Here is a 14687-nt window from a genome sequence, read left to right on the forward strand (position 1 = left end):
ACATATATATATATATATATATATATATATATATATATATATATATACATATATATATACATATATACGACAGGCTTCTTTCAGTTTCTGTCTACCAAATCCACTTACAAGGCTTTGGTCGGCCCGAAGCTATAGTAGAAGACACTTGCCCAAGGTGCCATGCAGTGGGACTGAACCCGGAACCATGTGGTTGGTAAACAAGCTACTTACCACACAGCCACTCCTATGGAATATTCTATTGTGTGTTGAATTTCTTTATTAGAAAATTCACCTAACAGCAGTGTTATTCGGAAAAGAACCATCAGTGATTTAGCTGGCAGCAGGCTGACATATACACAGATGACTCAACCAGACAATACATCTTATATTTCCACAGTAAGAGTGAATCTCCGTATATTATTTGACTAAGCAAATTGATAATGGAAGATAAATACATTGAAGCTAATCACAATTACTCACTCACTCACTCACTCACTTGATATGTACTTCAGTACCAATTCTGATTATCAGGAACCAAGGTTTGACTGGAAAGATGACTTTTTAACGGATTGTTTACTTTGTAATGAAGATATAGGCTCAGGCATGGCTGTGTGGTAAGAAGCTTGCTTTCCAGCCACATGGTCCCAGGTTCAGTCCCACTGCATGGCACTCTACTATAGTCTCAGGCCTACCAAAAAACCTTGTGAGTGGATTTGGTGGACAGAAACTGAAAGAAGCCCGCTGTGCATATATATATATATATATATATATATATTTATGTGTGTGTGTGTCTATGTTTGTCCCCCCCCCCCATCATCGCTTGGCAACAGGCGTCAGTGTGTTTACATCCCCGTAACTTAGCAGTTCAGCAAAAGAGACTGACAGAATAAGTACTACACTTACAAAGAATAAGCCCTGGGGTGGATTTCTTCGACCAAAACCCTTTAAGGCGATGCTCCAGCATGGCCTCAGTCAAATGAATGAAACAAGTAAAAGAATAAAAGAAAGAATCATCACCATCATATAATCATCATCATCATCATTTACCGTCTGTTTTCCATACTGACATGGGTTGGACAGTTTGACCAGAGCCGGCAAGCAGGAGAGTGACACCAGGTTCCTGTCTGATTTGGGTTGGTTTCTGTGGCTGGATGCCCTTCCAAACACCAGCCACTTTACAGAGTGTGTTGGGTGCTTTTTACATGGCACCAGCACGGTTACTTTTACGTGGCACTGGCAGGAGTGCTATTACATAACATTGGCATGGGTGCCTTTTATGTGGCACCAGCACAGGGCTCTGGCAGGCCAGTCCACTTCAGCAGGGGTGAGGGTGGAGAGCATCAGTAATACTTCTGCTGTGGAAGAGGGGTCTTCTTGAGTACAGTAAAATGACTGATATTTCTGTCCTTATGATCACTATGATAATGTTAAAGTTTTCTAAAATACATTATTTACATTATTTACATTTGATGGATATTTGTCTTCATCTTGTTTGTTGTTAACACGTTTCGGCTGATATACCCTCCAGCCTTCATCAGGTGTCTTGGGGAAATTTCATATCTCACTGGGTTCTCATTCCTAAGGTATTTTCTCAATGTTGTTGTTATTACTATTATTATTATTTTATGTTTGACTTTTGCTTTGCATTATTTGTACAAGTTGGATCCAAGTCTCACCCAGAGACCTCAAGAGACAACAAGTTAGAAGTTCATGTAAGTGTTATGCCTAGGGTACAATATATTTGGATTTGTACATAGTGTTGTTCTAGAGAATGTTTAAGAAACCATAAGAAAATTATGTGTTTGTTTTAAAATTTGAGATCACATAGACAGTATTTTACGTAGGATATGGGTAGTTCCCATGAGCACTATCTTTTGAACTTCAGCCATTTTGGGGTTTCCTGGTATCTGAGCTAGGTAGTAATCAGCCCGTTTCACTGTCATTTCCAGGGCACCTATGACAATAGGTATTGTTTTAGTCTTCAGGTTCCACATTTTGCTAATTTCTATTTCAAGATCTTTATATTTGCTCAGTTTTTGGTAGGTCTTGACAGATACGTTTATATCGATTGGGACAGTCATATCAATGAGGAGGCATGATTTTTGTCTGAAGTCTTTCAGTATGATGTCTGGCCTATTATTATTATTATTATTATTATTATTATTATTATTATTATTCAGGTCACTGCCTGGAATTGAACTCTGAATAGCTTTGAGTCTCTACATCTACACAGGAAAGTTAAATGGTTTGAAAGATGAGCTAGTTTTTGATGCAGTTTCTCTATATGTCTCCATTGATGTCTTATGTCAGCTCTGTACCAATTAGATAATACAGTTCTATATTTAAGAGATGAGGAATTGTGTACATTATTTACAATTGACGGATATTTGTCCTCATCTTGTTTGTTGTTAACACAACATTTCGGCTGATATACCCTCCAGCCTTTATCAGGTGTCTTGGGGAAATTTCAAACCTGGGTTCTCATTCCTAAGGTACTTTTCGATGTTGTTATTATCATCATCATCATCATCATCATCATCATCATCATCATCATTATTATTATTCGGGTCTCTGCCTGGAATCGAACTCGGAATAATTTCGAGTCTCTACATCTACACAGGAAAGTTAGATGGTTCTAAAATATATTTCATGTTTCACCCAACTGACAGAAATACGTATTTTGGAAATAATACCACCAGCATTCAATACAAATGACAATTACCAAAAATACTACTTAGATTAGTAAATGTGGAGATTAAATTAATAAATAATCAATGGGGATTATATATCATTATTGGGATAGAAATGTAAGCTGAAAGAAAAAAAATTAAAATCTATGTTTCTGAAATGCTGTATTCATTATAATGAACCATTGTTAAATGTATAATGATTGTGTTTAACCTTTTAGCATTCGAATTAGTTTGTGAAATTTAATGCTTATTTATTCACATTGTTTCGAATTAATCATGCATTGTTTTGTAGCTTTGAAATTTGGAAGATGTCAGCGTTTATTTTTAGGACATTGTAGGGTAAGTGTGAGAGGCCAGATCTAGTAAGTTTGAATGTAAAACAGGTGGAATATTTGAATCAGATCTGGCCTGTTTAAATGCTAAACGGTTAAACTCTAATGTTTACCTTTTGCATTTATATTTGTTTTTTTTTTTTCAAGATTTTTGATATGAAATTGTGTGTTGAAACATATTTTCTTGTATCTTGGGAAGGTCATTGTGTCAATAATAAACACACACACACACACACACACACTGGTTCTGTTTCACTTCATTTTTATTAGTTGATTAGTTAACCGTTTAACCAATTAACTAATTGGTTGTTTGGTTAATTGTTCAGTCATTCAATCAATCAATCAATCAGTCGATTAATCAATCTGTCAGTCAGCTTGGTTCATCAAATTTCCTTTCTTCACCATTCACAACCACATCAAGGACATCCCCTCTCTACTCCAGGCCTGCTTCAGGTCTGTCTGCCTGATCTTCTCTTTCCTAGTTTACAGGTTCTATATTTATATTTTCATACGAGTGTGAGTGACAATGTATGTGAGAGGGGGAGGAAGAATGAATGTGTGTGTGTGAGTTCACAATCATGTGCGTACATGTGCACCAGCTGCATGTGTGCGTATGCACATTTATGTTCTGCATTATGTCTTTACATTCTTTCATAATGGTTCACTTTTCACAGATTTACTTTACTGTAGATACAATTTTACAACATACACCAATAAAGTTCAAAGATTACTTTTGAATACACCAATTGTTATGAGAACACACAAACTTTTAGACAGCAATTATAATAAATTAGACAAAACATTACTTTTTTCATATATCATAATACTAAAAAAAAAAAAGTGAAAAAAAGTAAGTGAAACTGTATATAAGAGATATTTGGGGGGTGGGATTTCATAGCTTATAATCAGTACTATGTGTTATACACATGTATGCATTGTTTTACAGCAAACACCAGTAAAGTTCAAAGGTTACTTTTGAATTTAGTTATTGCTTTCAAGACAAATGAACTTTTAGACAGCAATTGTAATAAATCTGACTAAATACATTTTCCATGTATTATAATACTAAAAATAAAACAGAAAGAAAAGGAAACTATATTATGCACAAGCTATGTTTTTTCTGAGATTTCAAAGCTCGTAGTTACACATTTGTGTTTATTATAAATGAATAACACACATGTTGCCATAAATTGTACCTCACAAGATTTATTTTGCTTCAGATACTAGTCTTAATACAAGTCATAATGTTATGACAAGATCATATGCAGATCAAACAGCTGGACGACGAGGAAAAACAAATTTATATCCATTTGAAGATTTCTGGAAATTTCTGTTTTTAGACATTTTTTTTTTTTAGATTGAAACTGAATTTTTAATTATTCATTTTTTTTTTAAATACGATTATTGATGACGATGATGACGGTGATGGTGGTGGTGGTGGTGATGATGATGATGGTGGTGGTGATGATTCATGAATGTATTTTTTAAAACTATTCTTTATGTATTTTAAAATTTGTTTTATATTTATTCTTTTTTATTCTTTCACACTTTTATTCTTTTACTTGTTTCAATCACTTTACTGTGGCCATGCTGAAGCACTGCCTTTAGTCAAGCAAATCGACCCCAGGACTTATTCTTTGTAAGCCTAGTACTTATTCTATAGGACTCTTTTGCCGAACCACTAAGTTACAGGGACATAAACACACCAACACTGGTTGTCAAGTGATGTTGGGGGGAGAAACACACACAAACACACACAAATATATATATATATACGATGGGCTTCTTTCAGTTTCCCTCTACCAAATCTACTCACAAGGCTTTGGTCGGCCCGAGGCTATATTAGAAGACATTTGCCTGAGGTGCCATGCAGCGGGACTGAACCCGGAACGATGTGGTTGGTAAGCAAGCTACTTACCACACAGCCACTCCTACATTTAAAAAAATATATATATGTATTCATTTTGAAATATTATTTATTTTAAAAAAATATTATTTTATCTAAAATTTCTTAAAATATTTTTTAGAATTGTTAATTATATCTTTTTTCCTCTTTTCTTTCTTCTCTTGCTTGTTTCAGACATTAGACTGTGGCCTTTTATCATTTTCTAAATAGATATTATTTTTTCAGACCCTTACTTATATTTTTAATGTTATTTGTTTTAAAACATTTGATTATTGTTTTAAAATATTTTTGTTCCTATTATTTATTATTTTTTAAATATTTATTCCTTTATTATTTTTTTTCAAATATTGTTTATTTATTGACTCATCATCATCATCATCATCATCATCATCAAATGGTAATGGTGTTAGTGATGATGGCAACAGTAGTGGTGATAGTGGTGGTGATAGTATTGGTGGTGGTAGTGGTGGTGGTGGCTGTGGTTGTAGTAGTGGTGTTATTAGGAGCAGTGTTAGTGGTGGTGAGGCTAATATTGCTGTTGTTGTTTTTGCTGTTTTATTCTAATTCTACATCAGTCCTATACTCAGAGATCATTCTATATCTGTAGTCTGTGAAGAACTTCATTATTCCAGTGTGTCTATTCCCCTTTCCTGAAATGGTAGGGAATACGGTTTAGCTGCTATTTCGATTTACCACATAGACGTATCATTGGAGTACATTCTTCTGTCTTCTTTCACTTATTAGACTGAGCCCATGCTAAGGAACCACCTTGAATGGGTTTGTTGTGAAAACGAACCTCTGTACTTGTTTTTATGCCTAGTGCTTATTCTCTCAGTCTCTTTTGCTGAACCACTAAGTTACAGGGATGTAAACACACCAACACTAGTTGTCAAGTGGTGGTGGTGGGGGACAAACATACACACACACTTACATACAAGTGTTGAAGTGCATCCCTTGACCGAGTTTGCATTCATGAGGCTGATAACATCATAAAACTTGGAGAGTAACTCCTTGAGCAGCATTCCATGTCTGATAACCTTGAGTACATGCCCAAAGAAGTTGCATGACTCTACTGCAACATATCATCAGATGAAAGGAAGACATGCATAAAAAAAAATAATTACAAATCTGCACATATACATACATGCAAAAATACCCTGTTGTTGACATTGAAATTCCAAAGAAGGAGCCTTGGATCAAGGTTAGAAACCAGCTCTTTCTCTATTCGCAAGAAAACTTGAAATAAAACTGAATAATGACATACATATATACATACACACACACACACACACACACACACACACACACACACACACACACACACATACACACACACACACACGCATACATACATACATTGTTGGCACTCCGTCGGTTACGACGATGAGGGTTCCAGTTGATCCGATCAATGGAACGGCCTGCTCGTGAAATTATCGTGCAAGTGGCTGAGCACTTCACAGACACGTGTACCCTTAACGTAGTTCTCGGGGGGATATTCAGCGTGACACAGAGTGTGACAAGGCTGGCCCCTTTGAAATACAGGTACAACAGAAACAGGAAGAAAGAGTGAGAGAAAGTTTTGGTGAAAGAATATAGCATGGTTCGCCCCCCCCCCTCTCCCCTGCCAGAGCCCCGTGAAGCTTTAGGTGTTTTTGCTCAATAAACACTCACAATGCCCAGTCTGGGAATCGAAACCATGATCTTACAACTGTGAGTCCGATGCCCTAACCACTGGGCCATTGTACCTCCACATACATACATACATATGTACGTATGTATGTATGTATGTATGTATGTATATATAAAATCATAAATGACAGAGAAATAGTTAGGTGAAATTTTGTTTAACAATAAGAAAACTCTAATATCACGAAATTCTAAAAATATGAAAATAAGTTTCATAACTTAAAAACAAGTAAATAATTTATATCATTATATCTAATAATAAATAAATTACTTACCTGTCTGCACCTGAGGATGTAGCTCAAATTCTGCATTATTTAGAAGGATTGTTTTGCATTTTGCATTAATGCAGACATGTAAGTAATTTATTTATTATTAAATACAATATAAATTATCTACTTGTTTTTAAGTTACGAAACAATTTGTCATGATATTAGAATTCTTTCATTGTTAAATAAAATGTCATCAAAGTATTTCTCTGTCATTTATGATTTTATACAGTGTGTACCAGAAAGATTTACCCATGTTTAAGACTCTTCCTAAAGGATATCGGTTCAGGTATTATTATCTTGTTTACTTGTTTCAGTCATTTGACTGCTGCCATGCTGGAGCACCGCCTTTTAGTCAAGCAAATCGACCCCAGGACTTACTCTTTGTAAGCCTAGTACTTATTCTATCGGTCTCTTTTGCTGAACCGCTAAGTTATGGGGATGTAAACACAGCAGCATCGGTTGTCAAGCGAAGTTGGGGGACAAACACAGACACACAAACATATACACACACACATACATATATATATATATATATATATATATATACACACATATATACGACGGGCTTCTTTCAGTTTCCGTCTACCAAATCCACTCGCAAGGCTTTGGTCGGCCCGAGGCTATAGTAGAAGACACTCACCCAAGGTGCCATGCAGTGGGACTGAACCCAGAACCATGTGGTTGGTAAGCAAGCTACTTACCACACAGTCACTCCTGCACCTATCTACATTTACATAAAGATTTGCATATGTCTTTTATTCATACGTCTATTGTTTCATTTATCTCTAACAAGGTTTGTAAACAAACATGGCGTTGAAAGCAAAACGTGACCAGATTTTCACCTTGAAAACAGCTTGAGTGAGCAACAAGGACATCACAAGACAGTTGAATATGTGCTGTAAAACAGTGTTTGGTACCTGGAAAGGATATATGGAATCTGCTACTATCACTAGCAATCTAATTCCTGGCAGGAAATAATCAATTTGTACTAAACAAACTGTTGAAGTTGTGAAGAAGTGAATTAACCGAAATCCCCACAGGAATGCAAGAAAAACTGCAAAAGCACTTGATATTTCAAAATCATCAATGCACAGGATTTTTAAAGAGGATTTAAAGCTAACTTCTTACAAGAAGTTAATTTCAGCAGCTTCCAAGAAGAAGCAACTCAACAGGGATAAAACCACGTTAGCTGAGATGAAGTGCACCAGTAACAAAGTGTTGATCTGGTCTGACAAGAAGATTTTCACTGTGGAGGCAGTTACCAACAGGCAGAATGATAGGCTTTGTGGATGTCATGCAGGAGACTTGCCTGAAGATAGCAGGAGTCATTTATGCCATCAGAAGCCAGTTCCACTCATGGTGTGGGTTGCAGTTGCATCTGATGGGTCCAAGTCTCCCTTGATCTTTGTTGATGCTGGTGTCAGAGTTAACAGCAAAATTTATGTGGAAATGATGGATAAGAAAGTGTTAACCTGGGTCACAGAAACTTTTAGTGACTGTTACATCTTCACTCAAGACAGGTATGTGGCCTATACATCCAGTTTAACACAGAGGTAGTGCAAAAGAGCATTTCAGCAGTTTTTGGGACAAGACATTATGGCCTCCCTCAAGTCCAGACACCAATCTTATGGACTTTGCTATCTGATCCATCTTAGAGAATACTGTTTCTGCTCATTCCTATTCAAATGTGTCAGATCTGAAGAAAGCCCTTCCGTCTTCATGGATCAGGTTGGATTAAGAGATAGTACAATGCTCATACCACTCACATACGCCAGTTGACTGTGTAGTTGACAAAATCAAAAACTGACAATGTGCATGCGGGAAATTAAAAATATAAAATGGCAACAATTTACCCATCGCACATTGTATATGTATATATCATCATCATCATCATCATCATTTTATGTCTGCTTTCCATGCTGGCATGGGTTAAATGGCTTGACTGCAAGCATGGAAAAGTGAATGTTAAATGATGATAATGAAGATATTGAGGAAAATAAATTTTTAGTGCATTAAATGTTATGGGAGGCCAAACATCACATGTAAGACCCAGAATGATTTTTTTTTTTCTGGGACATGATTTTGAAAACAAAAAGTGCTTCTTATATACCATCAGATATGGTACTCCTTAGCTATTAACACATTAACCCTCTAGCATTTAAACCGGCCATATCCTGTCAAAATATTTTCCCTGTCTTATGTTCAAACTGGCCAGATTTGGTCTCTCACACCAACCTTAGAATATCATTCTAAAAATTAATAGTTACCACATCGCAATCTCAAAGCTACAAGATAACGCTTGATTAATTGAAAACAATGTGAATAAATAAGCAGTGCATTTGGCAGAGTAATCTGAATGCAAAACGGCTAATTAAATCTGTGTTTATTTTCAGAGAAACTCTCCTAGCACAGTTAACTCGCAGCATTAAGCAAATCAATGAAGACTTTAATGCTCGCACTAATGCTGTTGACAAACCAAACGTTCCAAAGGGTAAGAACCTACCAAACATCGTGAATGTTATAATATATGTTCGACAGCTTGAGGCAAGGGTAAGTTGGGTCTTTCTTTTACGCTGCTTTCCAACATCGTTTTCTTGTTTCTCTTTTCAACTCTTTTACTTGTTTCAGTCATTTGACTGCGGCCATGCCAGAGTACCACCTTAAAGAGTTTTAGTTGAGCAAATCGGACCTCAGGACTTGTTTTTTTCTTAAGACTAGTACTTATTCTATCAGTCACTTTTGTTGAACTGCTCAGTTACGGGGACGTAATACACCAAACATTTGTCAAGCAGTAATGAGAGAGAAACACAGACACAAAGACACACATATACAATCACACACACAAATATATATACATCGGGCTTCTTTCAGTTTCCATCTACCAAGTCCACTCACAAAGCTTTAGTCAGCCCAAGGCTACAGTAGAAGACGCTTACCCAAGGTGCCACGCAGCGGGACTGAACCATGAACCATATGGTTGGGAAGCAAGCTTCTTACCACACAGCCACACTGGCACCTTTTGTATGTTTTTAAAAAATTTTTTTTACATTTGTGTACAATAATATCATTGACTGTTTTTGCTTGAATAGGATATCAAAGGATCAGTTAGGGATTTGTTGAAGTTTTAGTCATTTAGGCAGGCTTTTGATGTTGTCTAAGTCTTTTTTTTTTATCCTTTACTTGTTCCAGTCATTGGGCTGTGGCCATGCTGGAGCACTGCTTTAAATGATTTTAGTTGAACATATCTTCATTCCCTATTGAAGTTTCCTGTTGTGGTTCACCAGCTAGTCTAGTGTGCTGTTTCCTGCAGAGGATGGGTCTGGAAACCCCAAACTACTGAAGAAAGCTATCAAAGAGATAGGCATTGCAGCTGAAATCGGTTCAAGATGGTTGTGGTTGACAAGAAACTTCAGGTAGAACGCTTCCACAGGTGAAGACTAATTCAGTCCTCAATGTGCCATTTGGGTGATGTGTACAGGTTTAAGAGTAAAATGCTTGTGGTCCTGAGATACCGACCAATGAATCAAAATGCTTTCTGAAATTGCAATGGACTCCGAAGAGGAGTTTACAATACCTCTGAGTAGCTCCAGCTGTTTCTGTTTAGGGTAAAATATCTCTATGAAGGCAGGTGGCTTAGTAGTTAGGGTATTTGGCTTATGATTGTAAGGTCATGAGTTCAATTCCCGGTGATACATAGTGTCCTTGAGCAAGACACTTTATGTTACGTTGCTTCAGTCCACTAAGCTGGCAAGAATGAGTAGTACCAAGGCAGTGAACTGGCAGAAACGTTAGCACGCCAGGCAAAATGCCTAACGGTATTTTGTCTGCTGTTATGTTCAAATTCTGGTATCAAGTGGTGTTTTATTTTATCAGCCATAGGAAAGCTGAAAGACCAAGTTGAACTGGGCAAGGCTTGAGCTCAGAATGGAAAGGGATGTAACTAAATACCATAAGACATTTTAATCAACAATCTATTAATTCTATTATTTAGATACTATAAAAATCTTATATAATATCAACAATATTTTTAATGTGCTATGTCTCTCTCTATCTTATTTAGGTGGAAGATAGCATAAACATGACTAATGCTGTGTTAAATGACTTGAGCAATTATGAAGCCTTCAAGAGAAATGCTAATGAAACACTGAATGAATTGAAGTCCTGGCGCAAGGACCATTTTGAAGATTGGTCTAGCCAAATGTCAGATATGATCAACAGCCATAGTCAACCCCTCAGGTATTGCAGTATTGATTATGTTATTCATTAAGTTATATATTTAGCTCTAACTAAAAAAGCCTGTAATATTTTGTAGGTTGCAGAAGGGGTCGTTTAATGTGCTAAAAACAGAAGTAGGATATGAATATGTTGGTGTTCCTTTGTGGGATTAAATGAAATTACAGTTTTAACAGGACCCTTCATCAAGGGAGAGAAAAAAAATTATCCCCTTGGTAATAAGAAATTAATAATAATAATAATAATAATAATAATAATAATAATAATAATAATAATAATCCTTTCTACTTTAGGAACAAGGCCTGAAATTTTGGGGGAGGGAGCTAATCAATTACTTTGACACCAAGTGTTTCACTGGTACTTAATTTGTCAACCCTGAAATGTTGAAGGGCAAAGTCATCCTCGGTGGAATTTGAACTCAGAACATAAAGACAGATGAAATACCACTAAGCATTTCACCCAGCATGCTAATGATTCTGCCAGCTCACCACCTTAATAATGATGATAATAATAATAATAATTATTATTTCAATATTTTGCCACAAGGGCAGCTTGGGGGAAGTGGGGATGAGTCGATTAAAATGATCCCAGTGCTCAACTGATACTTATTTTATTGACCCCAAAAAGATGACAGGCAAAGTTGTAAATCATCATTTCATCCAGCATGCTAACAATTCTGCAATCTCACCACCTTAAATAACAATAATAATGATAATATTTTAAAAAGGATTGACGTAACTCTTCACAAAGGTAAACAGTCAAGACGAAGAGCGCGATTCGATTGTTAGATATTTTATTAGTTGAACGATATTCCAACAGTACGTCTGTCTTTGTCAAGTTCAAAATGAGAAGTGATAAAAATTCAAAATTACAGAAATTTAAATGTAAAGTATGAATGAGAGCAGCCAGCGTCCATACGTTGATGGAATGACATCATCAGTCTTTAAGTTTCAATTTTATAACAGGCGAAAAGAAAAAGAAAGAAAAAGTGAGAAAGAAGAATATTTAATCAAACAATTTTGTATAAATTTGATGATATTCTCCTGTCATCTTATTCATTCCTCCAGGGCGTGATGTTAATAACCCGCAAACATATTTCTCCTCATACATTCTGAGAAGTGAAAGAGAAGCAGATTCAGAATATTTTCTGAGAGTAAGTCTTCTTCAAGTCTTCAAAATTGCAGCCACTTGAAACGAAATGTTCAGCAAGTTCTGTCGAACTACTGTTATTGTGCCTGACGTTGAATCTGTGCGCATTAAGCCTTTTGTTTAATTGTTCTGTTGTACAACCAACATAAATTGTGTTTTGTGCATTCTGCAGCGTACACCAAATGGGAATCTTTATATGTTCCACCTTCTGTATAAATCATAACATTTCTGTTATGATTTCTCATGTTGTTGCATAATGAACAGGGCTTACCTCTCTTGCGGCTGTTCTTTAAGGTACAGCGTACCGATACTCCAATGTTCGTTTTCTTGGTGGTGGTGGTGGTGGTGGTGGTGGTGGTGGTGGCGGCGGCTGCTAATGAGAGCAATGCTGATGGTGATGCTGGGGGTTTGATGGTTGTGATGGCGATGATGATGGCAATGGTTGTGGGGGGGATGGGGATGCTTGGAGTTGTGGTGGTAGTAGTGATGATAATGATGGTGGGGATAATATTGATGATGATGATGATGATGATGATGATGATGTATTTCTGTCTCTTATGTTTCAGCCTCTCTATAAACAGCTGTATCATGGAACTCAAAAGTGACAAGCTGAAAGTGAACTACAATGAGAGGCTGGTCACTCTTTTGCGAGAAGTTCGAATGCTGTCAGCACTCGGGTTTGCAATCCCAAGAAATATTCAAGAAACAGCAAAAACTGCTAAGAAATTTTATAGGCATGGAATCGTTTTGGAACAGGTAAGTGTGTGTCATTAAACATAAAATTTCAACTTGTTCCCCTCCTCTCAGGTTTTTGCTTGTTAGTTTGTTTTTTTTACTTTTAAACATTCATTAAACATTCCCTCTCTGTCCCATGACCTCCCCCCCAGACACACTTTTTTTTTCCCTTCTGGATCCTTGCCACATGTTTTGTGTTCCTTTCTCTTACACCTTCCGTTTGTATTTGTCCTTGTGATGTGTGATAGCTCTGGACCTCGTCCCCCCTACTCAACACACTTCATCACTTTCACAATTCTGTCCATTCCTTTCTCATTGACCACTGACCCTAACCCTTCTCCCTTTCGCATGTGTGACCGTGTGGACATACACACTCACACACAAGCACATAGACACATCACACACATACAATCAAGCATGCATGCATTCATACACTCACACACACACACATACATTGTGAACCAATAATTCCGCACATGACAATTCAGCACGTGTTTATGCGTATATAAAATTTAATTTTATTTATTTTGTTTTCAAATTTTCTAAACTTTTCAACTTCATGAATAAGTGGTAATGTTTTAGATTGTTAACACTAATAACTATTGAATAAACAGTAGCGTTTTCAATTGTTAATAACCTCAAAACTTTTTTCTCTATTTATATGACTATACAATTTCATTACTGTTATTTTGCGAGCTTAGGATGGTATTTTTCCCTTTTTAAGATTCCTATTGGTTACAAGCATTTGCTAATTTAAAAAAAAAAAAAAAGGAGCTCTATAGAGCAGATTTGATCAGAGAAGAGCATCTAACCGTAGAACAATCTGCCTCAATAAATTCCATCTGAGCCAAGCAAGCATGGAAAAGAGGACATTAACCCTTTAGCTTTTAAACCAGCCATATCTGGTCCAAATATTCTACCTGTTTTATTTTCATACTGACCCTACAGTGTCATCATCGAAGTCTGAAAGCTACTGGATAATGCATGATTAAGACAAAACAATGTAAATAAATAAACATTACATTTGACTGGATAATCTGAAATCTAAAGGGTTAAGAGAATCACGACAACACTGATGTTGATGACGATGATGCATGTGTTTATGTGTATGTAGGATCGTCTTCATTCTACATCTCCTTTAATTCTATAGTTGCTTGTTTCTTTATCTTGTTATCAACAGGTTGCTCACTTTTATAATACCATTGACCAACAGATGATAATGTCACAGAAACCAATGATGATCACTTCAGCTAGAGCTTTTGAAGCGTTGATTGTCAGACCAAAAGAGAGTGAGTGTCTTTTATATTATTTTCTAACATTTTAGATATGAAGTCCTCTCAAAAAGTATCAGACCTGGTACTATAAAAAGAAAGCTACAACACGTATCAATTCAGCATTTAATCTCCTTCAAAGTAATCCCATTTTGAAGTCACACACTTCATCCTACGCCATTCCCTTTGATGAAAGCATTCCTGAAACAGGTTAGAGTTGGTAACAGGAAGGGCATCTGGCCATAGAAAATCAGCCTTGCTATACTCTGTCCGACCAATGCAAGCAAATATAGAAAACTGGACGATGATGAGCAATAAAGGAGATCAAACTTCTTCGGGACATTTCTCCATCTCAGCATGAGATGTGGTGCTGGAACTTTCTGTCATTCTAACTTATACACTTGTAGAGAATATTCTTCACTGAAAATGTTCTTCAA

The 14687-nt window shown here is 36.4% G+C and overlaps 1 protein-coding gene across 2 annotated transcripts in view; it reads left to right on the forward strand.

The window, feature by feature from the left end:
* LOC106875444 (cytoplasmic dynein 2 heavy chain 1) overlaps nt 1-14687 on the forward strand; it is a 309460-nt gene that overhangs the window by 50362 nt on the left and 244411 nt on the right. For both annotated transcript variants that reach the window (XM_089338346.1, XM_089338347.1), the window contains exons 8-11: nt 9256-9412; nt 10923-11098; nt 12811-13000; nt 14160-14268. In XM_089338346.1, the coding sequence (XP_089194472.1) occupies nt 9256-9412; nt 10923-11098; nt 12811-13000; nt 14160-14268 (632 nt within the window). The remainder of the gene's footprint in view (nt 1-9255; nt 9413-10922; nt 11099-12810; nt 13001-14159; nt 14269-14687) is intronic.

This window comes from Octopus bimaculoides, chromosome 20 (genome assembly GCF_046866305.1).
Source record: "Octopus bimaculoides isolate indiv1 chromosome 20, ASM4686630v1, whole genome shotgun sequence".
Classification (NCBI taxonomy): domain Eukaryota; kingdom Metazoa; phylum Mollusca; class Cephalopoda; order Octopoda; family Octopodidae; genus Octopus; species Octopus bimaculoides.